The sequence below is a fragment of the Stigmatopora nigra genome, chromosome 7, assembly GCF_051989575.1.
Source record: "Stigmatopora nigra isolate UIUO_SnigA chromosome 7, RoL_Snig_1.1, whole genome shotgun sequence".
NCBI lineage: Eukaryota > Metazoa > Chordata > Actinopteri > Syngnathiformes > Syngnathidae > Stigmatopora > Stigmatopora nigra.
In genome coordinates this window covers 10,375,487-10,394,566 of record NC_135514.1, presented here as the reverse complement: position 1 = coordinate 10,394,566, position 19,080 = coordinate 10,375,487, and the positions used below count along the sequence as shown (strand labels likewise).

Here is a 19,080-nt window from a genome sequence, read left to right as displayed (position 1 = left end):
TTGCTCAGGAACTGAAGGGAATAATACATCCTGGGGTTAAACTATTACAGGACGGTCTTAGGACATAGTATGTATTAACTCATTCACTGTCATTGAGAACAAGGAACGACAAATCCATTTTAACTGGAGTGTCTGGCATTGAATCATTACGTTTCAGTACCATTGACAGCAACAGACGTCCACTCCATTCAGACTGGAAGGTAGTTGCGGCAATTGGGTGCCATAAAAGTTAATTAATGCAATGAGAAATGCTTTTAGAACAGTAAAATAACATTAAACTAAAATATTGCGGTGACAGAGTAGCTCTAAAATGTATTATTTCTCTATATTTAGGCAAATTAAATATAAAATTAGCAAATCTATGCAATCTTACCAACTACATGCAAAATACATGAAAATGTCGAATAACAGAAACTATTTAGCATGTTGGTGTCGTCTCGTCTGATCAAATGTAAATCAGCCAATGACTCCGATGTTTAATTCCTTCAAGACACGTTTAGCTCGTTATCATTTGTTCCATCACCGTCGTAAATAAAAGGAACGTCACCGATATAGTTTGGTTCCTGTCATTGTTCTCAACACTACTACTTGTTATGTACCCAATTAACCAAAGCCAACTTAAAGTTAAAAAAAGCACATCTGAAGTCCATCTTAAAACAAAGTTTTCTAAACTTTTTCTTTTGACACCAAAACGTGACTATAAAAAAATAACTGGCGTTAAAGCCTGGTTATGCTTTATCACAAGCACACAGCCAAACTAAAACAAAATTTCTAGCCATAACACAGTGAGAAAATGATGAGAAAAAACCCTGCTCTTGACATTTAAAGATTGAATACGCACACACACACGCATACACAGCATACATCAGCCCCATAAACACAATCAATATTTAGTAGCTTCCCAGAAGGCCGCACTAACAGAGTTCCTCGTAATAAAAGGTCTACAAGTTCACGATGGGATGTCCTAGAAGCCTCATCTTGCTGCAGTGTGTGTATGTGTAGGAATGTGGAGGGCCGGGGGGTGTGGGGGGGCAACCATGGGTGCAGCGGGAGTCAGGAGGGGACATGGTGGAGGGGGGATGGGAGCAAAAAGTGGTCCCACCACTCCAGAGAGAAAAACCTGTTAAATATGAATGCATTGACATACCACACATATATACATACATTTATACATATACATATACATAGACATTTTTTTTCAATGACCTGTATGGACTTGAACAGTAGGAGATTCAATTGAAGGGGTGGTGGGGGTCAGATTTGTTAGTGGAACACATGTAATAATCTTGAATTACTGGCATGAATACTCACACTTCCTTTTTTACTTTGTGATGGGGTTTTAGGATTGGCTTTGACAAGAAAAAACTTATGCAAGCATTTCAGGAATTAGACAAATTCACACAGAGACACAGACAAACCTCAGCAGACTACCGGAAAACCCCAGTTAAAACTCCTTCCGTGCCATTGAGAATGATAGACGACCAATCATGAGGCTTTATTAAGCCTTCTGTTGTGAATTTAAAATGACTTTTGGCACTGGTAGACGTATTATCCGTATGAACTGGTTCGCTGCCAACCTTCCCAGTACACTTGGATGGGACGTCTGTCGACGTCAGTGTTGAGAAATGAGTTATTGCCAGACTATATATCTGGGGAAATCCACTCACAAACATCAGACAACAATAGTGAGTACTTTTTAGTGAAAATAGGAGAATAATAAAAACTAAAGTTAAAGTAGCAAAAAAAAAAATGAAGACTTATTTAATAAATCAACAGGTTTGTGGAAATAGAGCATGGTCAATGATCAAAAAGCAAAATAAATATAATTTAAATATAAATACAATGGAACTCAGCAGAAAGAAAGGACAAGTTATGACATATTGGAAAACTTGATTAAAAATGATATCATCAAATTCATCGGACACAATATAACACGTAATGGATGTGCACTAAAAGTAAGAAAAGACAGGAATAACTTACCGTTGTCTCCCGGCGTCTTCATCTTAAGCCTAAAAGTTAGTGAAACTCCGCCGACAGGAGTGCGACTTTCTCGGCCTCCTTCGGTAGGAAACGAGGCGGTACTTCGCCTCTTTCCGAACCCGACCGAGAGGGCTCGCTCTCCGGGGAGCTAAGCAGACTAGGGTCCGGTAGTGCTTTGGCGATGCTTCTCAAAGTTGTTCACAAAGACAACAACAAGCAAAAACGAAACAAAAAAGACGGTGAAGTCAAATGGAAAGGATCGCTTTCACTCTTCCTGCAACTTGTTCCGCTAAGCCTCCGGCGAAAGATCACTTCGCCTCGGCTGCATCCTCGTCGCCGATCGACATGTCTCCGAGTTTTGACTTGACTTCTCCGCGCTCGGACGTCGCTTTTGCTTGGACTTTTTTTTTCCTCCTCTCTTGCACGCCCGCTCGTGTGGAGCTCACGCCACTCGTCCACTCGGTCGCCCTCTTCTTCTTCCTCCTCCTCTTCCGTCCCGCCCCCTTCCTTCTTCTACTTCTCCCCGCTCGCCTCGCTCTGTCCTCTGGGTGTCGTGTTTCGCTCCCGCCCCCCGTTCGCTTCCACGCGAAGCCCGCCCACATTGACTGGGAGTCGTGGAGAGGGGGGGTACAAGGTCGGGGCGGATGGGGAGCGTAACTTTGCGGAGGGGATTCGTAACGTGGCTAGTCACCTCACCTCTCTCACCCTTTCTCGCTCACCCGCACGTTGCCTTGGACAACAAGCCAAGCGCGCCTACGGATGACGTCACGACCACGTAAAGGCTCGTGCTGACGTCAGTCATACCTCGGTTTTGTGACATTTAGGCCAAACCCAAAATGACAGGAAATATTTTTTAGCTCTTATTAAGCATATTTTAATCTTATAATTTAACTGAAAGAATTCAAAGTAAAAACTGTTAATGTGTGTTTAAAACCTATTTTTTACTACTACTAGTTATTTATTATGTTGACTACTTATTTATGTATTACTTATTTATTGATTATATATGTATTCTTATTTATTTATCATTATTTATTGATTATTTGTTTGTCTTTTTGTTGTTGTTATTTCTGCATTTCCCTATTTTTAATGTTCTTGACTACTTATTATGTTGACAACAAAGTATTTATTTGTAGCTTGTTTCCCGAGTATGGGATGAATAAAGTTATCTAAAGTTATCTAATTATTGATTATTTATTTGATTGTTGTTATTATTTGTGCACTTTGTGGTGAAGCTTTAAATCTCATAATACTTGAACGATGACAATAAAAATATAACATTCAATTCAGTCAACATTTTGATTTTAATGTATCAGCTGGTATTGACGGTGATTGATAAGCCAAAGTTGCAAGAAATGTTAACAGCTTTTACATTTACCACAGAGTAATATTGAAATATTAACCATTTCACTACAATGGACAGCTATTCAGAAGTTATCATTAGGCTCTAGCCGGTGGAGATTAGCCTTGAGGAAAACTTGAAACAGGTGGTGCCAAACAATAAAAAGGCAACCTTTGACCTTTGCTACTGTAGCTCACTTGAGTCAGGTACCGTTTGAAGTTCACTTTGTTTCCATGTGGAATAGCCATTTCTACAATTTGCAAATGTTGGGAAAAGAGAAAAAAAAGTGGTAGTTTTGCACCCATTTGAACTGGAGGACATGCCATATATATTGTCCTTTATTCCATCTATGTTATAGTGCAACCCCATAAAAAAGCATACAAATCATATCACATATTCAGCTGATGAGGTGTTAAACGCTCGCTGAAGTCCGTTGCCGGCCTTTTCGGATTGAGGCTGGGTAAGGGCCAGGAGTACTTGGTGGCCCCTGTTGACAGCATGAGAAGGCAGTAGTAAAATAAACAAAGTCCCCCTAGCAACAGCCAGCGTCCCCACGGTGTGATTTACAAACAGGATTTCTTCTTCCCTGCTCACTGGCTATTCTCTGACAAGCGCAGGAAGCAAGCTCTGTGCGGCCTGATAAGGGACTTGAAATAAAAATGAGAAAAAAAAAGAAGCGATGCTGTCATCCTGTGTATTGCCTGCACCAGATGTTGACCGGTGGTTCTCAAGGTGTGGTATGAGGAAAACTAGTGGGGCCATAAAAACATCCCTAAAAAAATGTTATCAAAACTTAAGTGAATTGAGAAATACTATGATATTTAATATGTAGTATTCCAATTCATGAAATGTCATTGTGAAATTAGGTAAGTGATTTAAAAAAGTAAACTGCTTTCAAATGACAAGTATTTATTCAGATGTTGTCATATTTAAATTACGTTAATCCTGTCAAAGTTAAAAAATAAAGTTCTGCTCGCTCTGCTATTTGTTTGTAGATTTACAAAAAAAATGCCGTATTTTCCGGACTATAAGTCACACTTTTTTCATAGTTTGGCTAGACCTGCAACTAATACTCAAGTGTGACTTATATGTTTATATTTATATATTTATATTTATATATTAGATTTTTTTAGGCTATATTTCTCTGAAAAACTGTTTAGCCTTTTGTTCTCTATTTTACTATTGTTAGATTTTATGTTTGTTATCAGTTTCTGGTAAAAATGTTGTTTTTTTCCCTACTCATTGTGTATTTTTTGAGTGGTGCGACTTATAGTCCAAATAATACGGTCATGGTCTTTTGTACATTCCTGGAATTTTATTTTTTTTGCTTTTTAAACTTCTTCAATTGACTGACTTTCATCACAGTCACCGTCAATTACAAGAAATCGTTATTTAGTCTTTAGGCCTCCACTACTGAAAGCAGGTGTTACTGTCTAAGCAGTAACGCCCCACGTCTAATCGTATTAATGGGGCAAGACGCATCATCTGTATGCGTATACATAAAGTTGCGGAAGGAGATGAGTAGGTAAGAATAATTTTGGGTTAGGAGGAGGAAAAGGAGCAAAGCGTCTTGTTTGTCAGTGACCAGAATGTTCTGTGCTGCAGATTTTCCTGGAAATGTCATCGGCTGTGCTCGAGTTCCACGCGCACACGAGCACTTCACTTAATAGCTCGATCACTCTTATTCGACTTCCCTCCTCCTCATTTTTGAAGCACATCCTCTTATTGTTGTTTCCTCTAATAGGACTAAAGTCTTCGGATTTGACGGGAAACGAGATTTTTCGGACGATCTAACTTCAAAAAAATATTTTGTTTGGCTTTGCGACTTGTAATCAGTTGAACATCCTTATAGTCAGTATCGGTATACTGTTATCGGAGTAACAAAATGTTAAACAAACATGTCCGCCGACATGGGACAACTTTTTAGAAATGAATCATCGTAACAGAGTATCGTGTAATATTTGATAGCAGAGCATTGACCATATTCACTCGAGTATAACGCGAAAGATTTTCTACCAAAAAACTGAAGCAAAAAAGTCTCCTCACCAGTTATAATGGGAGATGTAAAACTGTCTTTGTCCACCAGATGGGGCGTGAGAGTCCGTTCTATTGACCTAGAAAAAAATAACTCAAGAAGAATGGAATCAATTGTTTGGTAAATCTAATGATGATGAATTTTAAATATTATGATAAAGAATTAGACTTTAAGGATTTAAAATTGTAAATTTGAGAATTGTTTTTTACTATTAGTTTGTTTTGCCAGGTTTCCGTACCATATGTTGGGAATAAAATGTAATGTAATGGTGACATGTGTTCAACAATTGCCAGTTACCAGTACTGGTGCAATACCTGTTGTCAGCTTAGAAAAAGTGAAAAAAAATGTATACTAATTCTTAGTCACAAATTATGGCTGCACTTTATACACGTGTGCGCAATATACTCGGAAATAATACAGAAGTTGTCATATTTTGTGGGTCTTTTCAATGAGTAGGTCACAAATACTTTGAACTGGGGTTGAATATAGTGGTTTTTGAGCAACTGGTTTTTAGGTTCTTTATTGTGCATTTTGAGGCTGGTGCATTTAATACTAAGGTGCGACTTATAGTCCAAAAAATATGATAATATAGCCATATGTATTAAGGCAACACGATAATGCGCTGTGCATTTCGTAACTTGGCCTCCAATGGGGCCTAAACATAAAACATACAACTTAACAATACTGTTCAAAAGCACAGTATAAGAGCACAGAATTCTATGTCATCTTTGATGAACATCCATATTTGTCTGTCAAAGTGAAAGATTTAACTTTACATCTTTACTCCGACACCACGAGTCATTTCCTCAGGGAACATTTTGAACGCCCCTTTGTAGCACAACGAGGTGGAAAAGCGAGAGCTTTACGGAAAGATATTCACGGCCCGCCTCAACTGTGAGTCTTTACATAGACACTGACAAAGTCTTTAGGCTCCCTTTCATTCCTTGCGTCTTTTTGTGGCCAGCGTCTGCCTGTCATTACGATTAGCGACGGACGGCGGCTCGCATAAAGCCAGAGCGCCGATGAAAAAGGGCGGGACGGGATGACACAGGCGGGACAAGGGCGCTCCTTGTGATACAATCTGCCTGCCAAGCGCGTCATCCAGTTCACTCGGCAAGTAGGAGCCGGAGCAATTTAATGGTCCCTCTCATGTGACCCGCTGCCCAAAAATAGCAAAAGATAAAATGGAAAAAATTCAATTTGCCAATGGGAAGCTCGACACGCTGCACACTCTTCAACTTCAATCAAATTGTTTAAAAAAAGTTCCAAAAACTGATTTTTTTAAAGCAATTTTTCAAATGGTCTTCATTAATGTACTTTTTGAAAATTATTTTGCGGACTATAAGTCGCATTAGCCAAATAATACACTTTGAAAGGTAAGTTGAATTAGCGTAGAAGTTGTATTTTTGGGGGGAAGTTTTTTTTAATTGATGAGAAAAAGTTTTGGGGATAAGTATGGCCTAAAAATTATATATAAACATAAGCTCTTTGGGTCATAGTGGAAAAAATAAATGACATATATAAGTAGTACCTGTGAATAGGTCACAAGCAGAGACTGGTGTACCCAGAGAAAAGTCACGCAATCCTCGGGAGAACTCACCACAGGAAGATCTGAACCTAAGATTGAACCCTGATCTTAGAACTGTGAGGCTGATGCGCTATCCACTCAACCTCTGTACTGCCTTATGTACATTTAAATTAAATCAAATACAAAATACACTGTGTATGGCCCATAACACTAATGAAAAACATTTTACAATATTTCAATCAGTGCCCGGTAAAGGGTTAACTACAATCAAATGAACACTATAAAATGTGTTTTTCAACTGAGTTTTCTTCCCGGGTCTATTATGACTTCATTTTGGTACCCCGCCCACTTTAAGGACATCCGTGCGGAAGGTCAAGAACCATCTTTACAACACAGATGGCAATTAGCGTGGACGCTGGGTGTGGCAGAGTCCATTACTCAGCGACACCACAGGCAACACACACACACACACAAACACACACACACTCAAAACAAAAGAAACACCAACACAAAGTGTGTATATCAGCAGAGGCCAGGCAGGAACCAGCAGAGGTGTAAAGTGCACGGGGGCTGACTAATACTTCTTCTTGCGTCCATTCCCAAAGCAAAATGCCACTCTTGCTTGGCTTTCTTGCTTTATACAACTCGTAAAAGGTTAGCCATGTTGGGCTTTGGGGTCAAAATTAGGATAAACCTGAAACATGTTCAGGTGGATGTACTTTGAACTTTTTAAAAGGTTTGACCAAAACTAGATGGTTTTATTAGTTTTATCACATGCTTCACAAGAGTAAGCCAATAGATGTCTGGGTTCAATTTAGTGAAGTCAATCACTCAATGAATCGATGGATTAATCAATCAAGTATTTGTCAGTGGGTTGTTTTGTCATTATTTCCTTTATGTCATAAGAATATTTACCTTGAATATTTTTTTTTAATGTTCTGAAATTATGTTACTCATTAACCAATGATTTATTCAACTAATAAAACGTTTGAAAATGTGTTTAATCAAACATTTGACATTTTGGGGGGGGTGAAAAATACTTAATTTTAGACCTTAATGAGACAAATAAATGCGAAAAACATTTTAATTACGCAATTTTAAGATTCTAAGATTGTAATTCTAAAATAGTTTGATTATTACAGCAAACATGACATTTGGACACAAGTATTCAACATTTACAGACGATCAAATTAACTCATTCACCGCCAATGACAGCCATTGCACGTCTATCGCCATCCTTGAGCAGCTAAAACAAGGCGATTCGCCGCCATACTTCCTAGTTAAAAAAAATGGACATCAATGTCAAAGGCGGGAAACGTGTGACGTTAACTTGTAGAGGACATTTTAGCTTTACACTGCATTTTGTGACCAAGATGTTTGGACTAAAAAGAAAGCATTGGAGAAGAGTGAGTGGGCAGCAGCTGAGGGGACAACAAGTGTGGCAGGCTGGCGATTAATGCCTCCCCCCTCTGTTCCTTCCCACACACACTACCTCACCCTTCAGCCTCACCCCTCGCTAAACGAGCCAGGGGGGAGAAGAGAGCAAAGCTGTGAAAAAACAAGGAGCGGGAGAGAGTCAATGGCGGCTTTGTCATCGGAGAACTTGTTTATTTTCAAGCTCGTTCAAGTCCAACCGCCAGAAGACTGACAAGGCCTGATGTCATCGTCGCCCTCCCTGAAAAATCTCTTTCATATTCGTCCCCAGGCTCAATAGATGAAGAGATTTTAAGGGGAATCCTACCCTAGAAGTACGAAAAATATCTGGTGCGTCATATACAGTCAGTGTGCAGTACATTCATTGTATGGTGCAAAAATTGCAGTAGTTAATGAGACTAGGACAGTTTCTCTTTATTTTGGGCTTTATTTCATTTTGGGGAGTTAAATGTTCTGGTCAATTTGGCAAATTTGGAAAATATCTACTACAACATAAACTGGGAAAACTCTTACTGGCTAGAAGAGACTTCAGCACCCCTGCCAACCTTGTGAAGATAAACAGAAACGAAAATGAATGAATAACTTCATTGAACTCAAGTTTTTTTTCTCCAAATTTTGTACTATTTTACAGACCAAATGAAAATCCATCAAAAAGTTTAAATACTAAAATAAAATATGAAAAATATTTAAAATTTAATTTTAAAAGTCAACCCATTTTTTAATGACATTCTAGTGGATAATCATGCACTAAATATGAATCAATACTCATAATAATTGCAAAAAAAAACCTTCAAAAAGACTTTAAAAAAAGACAATAAATTCGGATCACTTTCCATGTCAGCCCCATTGTTTTTGTTACCTAATACAACTCATGTAGATGTAAATAATCTCTTTATCTGTTTGAATTTTCATGATTGAAAAGTCTGGCTGTAACCTGTAGGCCTCGGTAAAGTCCTTCTCAGTCCACAATTCTCCCTGCTGTCCTGCCTCCATCCCTAACCCGCCTCCATCTCTTCCCCAGCTGGTATTCACACATGAGTAATGGGATTACCACAGAGAGAGCCGTGTGGCAGTGGTGGAGGTGGAGGGGTACGTGGTGGAAGGGAGGGGGAGGGGGGAGACGCTGGAGGACAAGCGAGGTTGGCAGTAGGAGGAGATCCACCCGCCAGAAGGTCGGTGGGGAAAGCGTGGTAAACTTTGCGGCTTCTTAAATGACAGGTGCAGTAGCAGCGGTTGATTTTTGTTGTTGTTTTTTTTACAATTCAAAATCAGTTTTACTCTTTTCAGACACACAAAGTGAAGAACAACTTCTGTCAGATCACCAAGAGAGCAAAACTGAACATTTCTATTGGGATGGCATCAATGTTCTTACAATACAGTACATAAACTATTGGAACTAATATCAGCAGCTGTGTTTGTTAGAATTGTACCGTCAAAAACTGGGAAACTTTCCAAGCATTACCTTCAAATGATCTTAAAAAGAACCACATTTTAAAATAAAATGGAAGGAAATCATTTTATTCATAAATTGTTTTTCTATGCTGCCTAATTTAATGAGGATTGTGAGGGTGTTGGTGGCTATCCTAGTACCATACTATGGGCAACAGGTGGAAGACACCCTGAATTGGTGGTCAACCAATCACAGAGCACTTCGAGATTGACTACCAATCATAGCAATGGGCAATTTAAAGTATTCAAATTGCCTACCATACATGTTTTTGGGGTGTGGGAGAAAACCGTAGCACCCACAAAAAATCCACCTAACACCAGAAGGTCGGAAGCCACGGGATTGAACCCTTGATGTCAGAACTGTGAGGCAGACATGCTAAACACTCTTGGACCGCCAGGAGATATTTTCACATGTATACATGTAATTATTTTGTAGTGAATCTTTTAAAAAATGGTTACAATAAGATTTTTTTCTACATTTTTTACAGTGTTTTACATAAGCTTTTCTGATGGTTTTCTGATATTTTAGAGCTACCTCGGGAAAATGAAAGGAGGTTGATGGAGTGATTTTGTCAGTCAAATGTCCAGTTGTTGATGTGAAGCTAAATATTTCAGCTTGCAAGAAAATGGTAGTTAATTTTGCCTTATTCAGTGACACAGAGAAAATAACCGCATAGAGATCTACAATTTCCAGTCAAAAAAAAACAGACAAATCACACTCACGAATCACCATGGCAATGAGAAAGTTATTCAAGACCGCACGCGGAACAAAAAAAAAAAATCTGCTTTTAACGGTGGCTAAAGTAAGTGGTGGGTAATGTGAGAATGGGTGGAGGCGTTATATTAAACGTTTTGGCCTGCTGACAAGAAGGGTGGGTGAAGGAAACAGGCGGGGGAATCAGTTCATAAACCCCCGGGGGACGTGACATTGATGGACGGGGCCATGGCGGAGAGAAGAGTTGGGGAAAATGTGTCGGGGAAGGTGAACGAGGAAGTGTCGGCATGGAAAAGGGGGAGAGCGGAATGTTTGGCCGGGTGACAGTTGCTATATTGGGCTCAGCATGAGTGTTGACACTATCTGCTGCATCGCACCCAGGAACAAAGTCTTCCTCGCCTGCTGGCACAGAGCAGCGCTTCCTCTTCCACTCTTCGACAAATCTCTTCTTCCGATACATCTCGCCTATCGTACCGGGAACTCAACACAAATAGGAGAGATGGATCATCTCTTTATGTCTACTCTAGGATAGATCATTTATACCAAGGGTGTCTGACTCGGGTTGGTTCGAGGCCTGCTTTTTAACGTCAACCTGATTCCACATAGGTCGGACCATTTTAGATATAATATTTTAAAAATATATATATTTTTTATAAATGGATTAAAAGAACTGGATTAAAAAACATGAATATTCAGTTTTTTATAGATCTAAAACAATTGTTTATCAGTCTTAGGTGCTAAAAATATTAGATCAGAACAATATTAATATGCAGTGAGCATAAGGTTTGTGCTTTAATATTTTTCCACTGTAATGCATTGCTGTTTTAATGAATTTAAATGGTTGACAAAAAATGTGGCTGACATTAATGACCGGAAACAACTGGGCTATTCCTAGACTTTTATTGCAGGGCAGTGTACATTTTCCTGCCCATGTGTGTCAGTATGTCACAGCCAATCCAAGTCAAGACTCCCATATATACCCAATGTATGTTGGAAAGTATCTTCGTCCTATCGGGTAACTGCCTCATCATCGATATATGACTTCCATCCAAGCCAACTCAAAACTTGTAGGCCAATGCCAACAGCCGTGACGTGTGTGACAGATGTCTCGGCGGCTACTAAACACCAACGTCAAACATGGAGTCACATACATGACGGGAACGAGGCAGATGCGCCATTGGTGAACTGCGACTGGGCAACCATGTTGACAATGAGTGCTCTGCTATTGGTAAACAGGACACTACCCTAAAATTATATTTACTGTATAGCAAATATAAACCTAGTGACGTCAAGAAAGCAACAATTTTGAGAAAAATTGAGACTTTTAATGATATATATTCTGATATCTAGTCAATGTGAATAGGTAAGTCTCACCAGGGCTGCATGGGTTTTCTCCGGGTGCTCCGGTTTCCTCCCACATTCCAAAAACATGCATGGTAGGCTGATTGGACACTAAATTACCCATCTGCATGTACCCTGCGATCAACTGGCCACCGTCTTTGGCCCGAAGTCAGCTGGGATAGGCTCCAGCACCCCCCGTGACCCCCTCATGAGAATAAAGCTGTTTAGAAAATGAATGAATGACTGAATAGATCTTCTTCAAAGGGATATATTCAATACATTCATCACTTTTATTCCATTTTGTTTTGGTATTTTGAAGAAAAAAAACACTTCACAATAGTCTCTCATTTATTCTTTATTTAAAAAATAAATAAAAAGAGCAAAACGGAAAATAGTCTGTTTGACACCAGCTTGCTAGCTCATTCATGAAAGTTTTCTGATTATTCTGACTTGAGGCTTACAAACATTCACTTTCATCCCTCTTCTTTTCCATCCTCATCATCATCATCATCATCATCATCATCAGCATCATCAGCATCATCATTATCCTCCGAGACAGCCGGCCTGTAGGTGTCTCAGCTATGTGTCACGCTTCACATGCCACGCTAGCGGAGGCTGGCCCGGCCTGGGCGGACACAGAGCATGTGTTACACCACCACTGTGTCTGATGTGCGCTGCCCTCGCACACGGGCTTGAATGCAGGCGCAGGCGCTGTGGGTGGCGTAGTTATGTGTCATAATCATAATCATCATCATCATCATTTCTGGCTTCCATCCAGCATTTACACCGGCACGTCTGCACTGTGGCTATCACCCAAAGGTAGTAGTTTAGATACTGATTGAATGAAAATGATTCAATAAATTCCATGATTTAATGAATAAAAAAATGTCATTCACATTTCCGAAGTTTCAAAAGTAACCGGACAAATTAAAAGATAGGAAAAAAAGGTATAAATTAAAAGGTATGGAAATCCCTGGTGACGCTTTGCCAAGATTTGACAGCAACTGTGTTAGTTACTGTTTGTTCTTGTGACATTTCTTTCCAGTTTTGTGTCCAGCATGCCAAATGAATGTTCAATTGGATTTAGGTCAGATGATTAACTTGGGTATTGGATGACATCCAATGTGTTCTGAATCAATTGGCGGAATATGAGGAGATCATATTTCCAGAAACACTTCTTAATTTGCATTTTTTTAGAGTCTTATTCTGACTAAATACAAAGGAACCAGTTCATTGGCACCCATGCATGCCCACTTTGCCACAGAACAGATGAAAAACTTAATTTCTTTTTTACTCATGGAAAAAAATCTCTGAAAAAATGTATAATATTCAATTAGGACACACACAAAGAATTCTACGGCTGACATTGCAACTCAATAAAACCATTTCTCCACGCGCCAGTTTACAAAAAAATGTCTGAGCAAACTCCACAAACCAAGTGCTGAAAGCTTTGTTGTTTTTTGACTTAAATGGTAAACATTCTTTGAAAAATTAAAAAAAAAACATTGGCTCCCATTCACAACAAACTCCAACCAACAAACCAACCAACAAATCCACACTGGCTTCCATTGACATTCAACATAGTCCCACCAAAAAAGAAAAACATTAATCTCACCAAAAAATTCTCTACCGGCTCTCCTTCAAGTTCAACTACAACCCACAAACTGGATATTTAACCCATTACAACCATTCAACTATAGTTAACTCACACAGAAAAACAAATGTGACCAAACACTCATTTTCCCTTGAAATCGCATGAGGGCCTGGAACCTTTTTTGACAGAGAGAGCCATAAACAATTCATATTTTCAATTGTTATTCATTGAGAGCCATATTCAGAATTTACTAAAAGTAAAAATACATGAAAACGCATGCATTTTTAGTCATTTCACTGCCTTTAAAGTAGGAAAAAGTCCCAGAATTATGTTAACAAAATTGTTACTCTGATGCTAATCAATGGGATACATGCATACATGCATGCAGAACGTTTTAATTAAAAACTGGAAGATTAAAGCGACTCTAGAGGTAGTGTCCAGATTTTAGCGGAGAGTCATAAGCACCCATCAAATGAGCCACATGTGGCTCCCGAGCCATAGGTTCCCTACCCCTGATCTATACTTTTAAATGTAATCTACACTTTGCACATTCTCTCCCCTTCTGGTTTTCTCCATGCACTCAGTACTACTTCCTCTCACGTTTAAAAAAAATATGATAGACTCATAAGTGTGAATGTGAGTGTGAATGCTTGAATGCTTGTCTGTCTGCATGTGCCCTACGATTGGCAGCCACCCAGTCCAGGGATGCATCCTGCCTCTTGCCCAAAGTCCTCTGGGATACGTTCCAGCTCACTGGTGACCCTAATGAGGATAAGACTACAGAACGTGAATGCTTATACTTGAAGGATCTACGTAAAGGTGCAAATGGTAAGGAATAAGGCCTCACTGTGTCAGCGGTAGCAGACGTGGGTACGCCAGCTGTCACTTTAACCAGGATGGCAGCCAGTGTTTGTGTGTGTGTGTGTGTGTGTGTGTGTGTGTGTGTGTGTTTGTGTGTGTTGTATTAGCGCCAGTGGAAGACAGTGATGAAGTGCCACTAGACAGATCTAGTTTCCTCCCCCTGAACACAAGCGTGTGTGTATATGTGTGTTTGCGTGTGTCAAAGTTGTGGTAGCTGCTGACTCACCCTTTGACCTGTTGCCGTCCACACAAAGTGTCCCATAGAAGATGTATTTGTGGATTTAAATCAAACCGCTACCCTCATGTTAAATGTGTGTGACCACCAGAGTTGTTCAAATACTGTAAAAGGTACATTTGAGTGGATCATGGGTATCAAATTCAAGGCCTGGGGGCCAGATCCAACCCACCGCATCATTTTGTGTGGTCAACTTTTCAATTTTTGCTACATTAAAACTTGAATGTTTTTGTAAAGTAAAGTGTGTCTCCCCCTTTCTCCATTTGAAATGAATAAACAATGAAAAAGTATATAGGTATCATTATAATTTTTTGCTTATCTGATTAAATAGGTAAAAAAACTTTAAAAAGAATTAAACAAAAGATTGTTTTTCTTTTTAAAATTAAAGAATAAAAGATTAAAAAATGCTTTTTTGGGGCTAAAAATTAAGTAAATAAAAATACAAATGAAAAATTAAGGTATAGAATATGAAATATTTACTAGTCAGGGATATAAAAATGAATTTAGATGATATTGAAGTCAACAATGTCTTATTGATTGACTGAAAATATTTAATAATTCAATTGATTATCGATTAATTGTCAGTTAATCAATAGTATAAGATGATTTCGACAGCATAGTTTAAACAAATTAATGAATTTTAAAAAGATAAAGGAAAAGAGTCAACTTTTCTCCACAAAAATATTTTATCCATCATAGTAACTTTTCTTTTTAAAAAACATGTGACCACTTGTTACAAGGCCAAATGACTGCAATTACTTCTACCCCCTTATACTCATACAAACTCATTTAGACATTGAGTTATAAGTACAGTTGCCCCCTCCCCCACTCAGCCACTCCTCCACCTAATTTCTTGAAGTACAACACTTAAGTATATTTTTATTTTAAAGAAGACAAAGCCAGATCTACTCAAGTCACCGTGGTGATAAACTCACATGATGGCCGCTCGTGGTGCGTGACTCAACGTGGAGGTGGTGTATGTGTGTGTGTGTGTGTGTGTATGTGCGCGCTGTCACACACTACACTTCAGCACCATCCTACCTAATCATCCACCTACTATAACATGTGGAGGTAAAGAGGAGGAGGAAGAGGTGGAAGAAAGAGAGTTAACAAGTGTGGGATGACTTGAGCAAGGACACAAAAAAGAATGAACGGACGGGGGACAAAGAACCACCTCTCAGTCTTTTTTACATATAGATGCCAAGTTCATGAAGTATTCTCGATGTACGGCAATCACGTGACATTTGTGGTCAACATTTCTACGTATTTGCTGAAAGTATAGTGTATAGAAGTCAGTCTCCACTTCCTATGCAGAAAAGTAGCACCTTTACACCATTGCAACCTTGTGAGATGTTTCCTCGCCACCACAACATTGTGGTTTTCTTTGACAGTCTACAACTTCCATTTTTTTCTATAATACAGCCACAAAGTAGCATAGTATGCCATTTTTGGGCTAGAACTATGTCACTTTTGCAATCTGTAGCAATAGTATGTGGATAAACAGTAGAACAAATTGGATAGACTTCTTTGAGAAACAACAACAATTATATTAAGTTACTTGGTAGGATACAACTATGCAGTTAAAAAAAATTGAACATATATTGCCATTTTCCGAACCGCTTATCCTCACATGGCTCGCGGAGGCTATCCCAGTTAACCATGGAAACCAGTTGGGGAAAACCCTGAATCGGTGGCCAACCAATTGCAGGACACAAAGGAGAATTAGGACAACCATTTACAGTCACACTCATACTTGGACGCAATTTGGAGCGTTAAATTAGTTTAGCCTGCATGTTTTTGGGGTGTGGGAGGAAACTGGAGTACCCAGAGAAAAACCATACAGGTAGACCGACCTGGATTTGAACCCCAACCCCGGGAAGAACATGTAAGCTCCACACAGTGAGGAACGACCAAGGGCAGGGGTCGGGAGCCTTTTTAACGAAGAGAGCCATAAACAATTCATATTTTCTAATGTTATTCCTTGAGAGCCATACTCCGAATTTAAAAGTCAAAATACATGTAAACGGGTGCCTTTGTTTTTAGTCATTTCACCACTTTTAAAGTGGAAAACAACTGTGAAAACATTCTTATTGCTAATCAATGATAGTATGCATTCCAGAAGTCTAATACAAATAAAAAATAAGCAATATCTCAGCTCTGTCACCAACGGTTACCATATTTTAGCTCATAGGTTAGCAGAGAGCCAGATGCGCCCATCAATAAAGCCACACGTGGCTCTCGAGCCAGAGGTTCCCTAACCCTAGTTCATAATATGTAGTGTATAGTTTCCTTCACACAATAATTTCATCCAATACTCTTCACATTCTGAATATGCACGATCACTATACTAAAGTCAATTTATAATTGATTCTGTTTCATATGGTTGAGGTTAGAATAAAGTAAAAATGTAAGTAAGGAGTGAAGCGGTAGTCCTATCATAGACGTGAAGGTGGAGCTGGTGTAGGGAACAGCTGAGCGGTGTAACGTTACAAGAATGCGGCGAGCATACAAGGAGCAACTGTTCGGCTCGATGTGGCTCACGGCGCCTTTTCTGCACCCACTTTATTACGCTTTAATTAAACTTTGAGTCCCTCTCACCGGCTTGTTCTTTTAAGTTAAAAAATAAAATGACACACTGGCCTTATCTAATGGTCTTGGGTGGGGACTCTCGGTGGCCCACGTACTTTAGGTTGGATCTCCTGGAAAAAGTAAAGTAAGAATTTATTCACTATTCACCACTATTCTTGATACTTGGATGGACAAATTTGGCAAAATAGTGAGACAATTTTATGATATTAGTGGGGTAGAACTAGTATTATGTGGATTTTCATAATATTAGTAGTATGAGGGTGCATGTAATACATATTTGGGCCGTGTAGTGTTACGAATGCAGCACAATGATTTACAGGTAAAATGTTTCATAGACCTTAAGATGGATATTAAAGATATCCAATAAATGCTCAAGTGGGTTTCCATACCGGAAGGAGTTTAGCACAGGTGTCTGTTGTGGGTGATGACATGATCCCCCCCTTAAATCCTTAACCTTGCAGCGGCATCACCAAAGAATGAAAGATGTCCTCTGGGTACAGCCGAGGTAATGACATTCCTTCATTAACTTGATCCAAAGCCTAAAGCTCAGGTTCAAGATATCAACAGACACGTTTCCCCATAGAAAATAATAGTGAGTCCATTCATCCACTTAAGGCTCAAACTAAAACGTTTATTGACTGCGAAGGAAATGTTTTGAAGTTACAGTGTATTTTAAAAATCGATGCATTATGAAAAGTGACATCACACAGCGGTACCTTAACATATGAATGTAATTCATTTAGTGGCAAAGTTCATCATTCAATCTACTTGTACTGTACGTAAAGAATTGAAATGCCAAAGCACTCAAGCAAAGTAAACATCCATTTTATGATTGATTTGATATTTTAGTTATATTATGCATAAAAGTGGCGGCCTGGCAGCTTGATTTTGATTTCTAATAGAATGGAGAAAATATAATAGACTGGTAAATATAAAGTAAAAGTAGGCTTGACTATAGTACAGTATACATAGTAGTACATATATAGGCAGATTTTTGCAAAGCGACACTGCTGCCTAGGGGCTTTAACAAGTACTGTATAAATTCCAAAGTTACTGAATTGTTTTGTACCCTTTTGGGATGGCCCCTGACAAACAAACACAAGTGAAATTTAATCAATGTTTCCCAGATAAATTTAAATAGAGTGTTGGAGTAGGGCACTGTGGTCTTTGAGTGACAGCTGAGAGAGATGGGATGAAAGGTGAAGGTCAAAGTTCAGTCTCCTACTGAGGAAGATGTGTGGGATGGGGGTTTGCTAACGAGATGGGACAGTTGGTGCAGGGTTGACATGATTTTTTAAGACATGTCAGGAAGATTAGCAAAGATAGATATGCAATACAAGGAAGATATTGTCAGGGTCTTTTTGTAAGAAAGAGATTGATGACATGGATTTGAATACATGTAGCCAATCACTTTTTTTCCAAAAAAATGGGATAATGTTAAAAATGATCAAATGTTACCTAAATTGGCCAACGAGCACTGGTTTAAATTCAGCATTTTGTTGCGGGGGGTGGGGGGGGGGGGATTGCAGCTGCAGTGTCAGCATATGTCCACTAGATGCAACCCTACATCCACATTAGAGTGTAAATTATCTTGCATTTGCAATGTAAAACAATTTGAACTGTAATTAAATGAAACATGGTTCATTTCGTGTAAAATTAAGGTTATTTTTTGCTTTTTCCACGGTGAAACAAATTCCAGTCTTATCTTAACTCTAGCTTTTATTAAATTACTTGACCTTACTTAAAAAAAACAATAACTGAGAAAAAAGTTATTTCAGCAACTGTGAAGCATCATCTACACATATTTACAATTGAAGTTATAAGGTAAAAGACAACATGAAAAATACAAAAATGTGAAACCTTATTCCAGTTCTTTTTATGTTGTCACATTATTTTGATATATTTCTCCCTGTTGGTTCACAATGCTACTGCGTAAAAGCCTGTTTATACAATGTACGTTGGTACTCCTCCCTAAAA

The 19,080-nt window shown here is 38.9% G+C and overlaps 1 protein-coding gene across 1 annotated transcript in view; it reads right to left on the bottom strand.

Moving 5' to 3' along the window:
• erfl3 (Ets2 repressor factor like 3) overlaps nucleotides 1-2,725 on the bottom strand; it is a 47,763-nt gene extending 45,038 nt beyond the window's left edge. The window contains exon 1 of the mRNA XM_077720974.1: nucleotides 1,981-2,725. Within this exon, the coding sequence (XP_077577100.1) occupies nucleotides 1,981-2,002 (22 nt within the window). The 5' untranslated portion in view covers nucleotides 2,003-2,725. The remainder of the gene's footprint in view (nucleotides 1-1,980) is intronic.
• Between the last annotated feature and the right edge of the window lie 16,355 nt (nucleotides 2,726-19,080).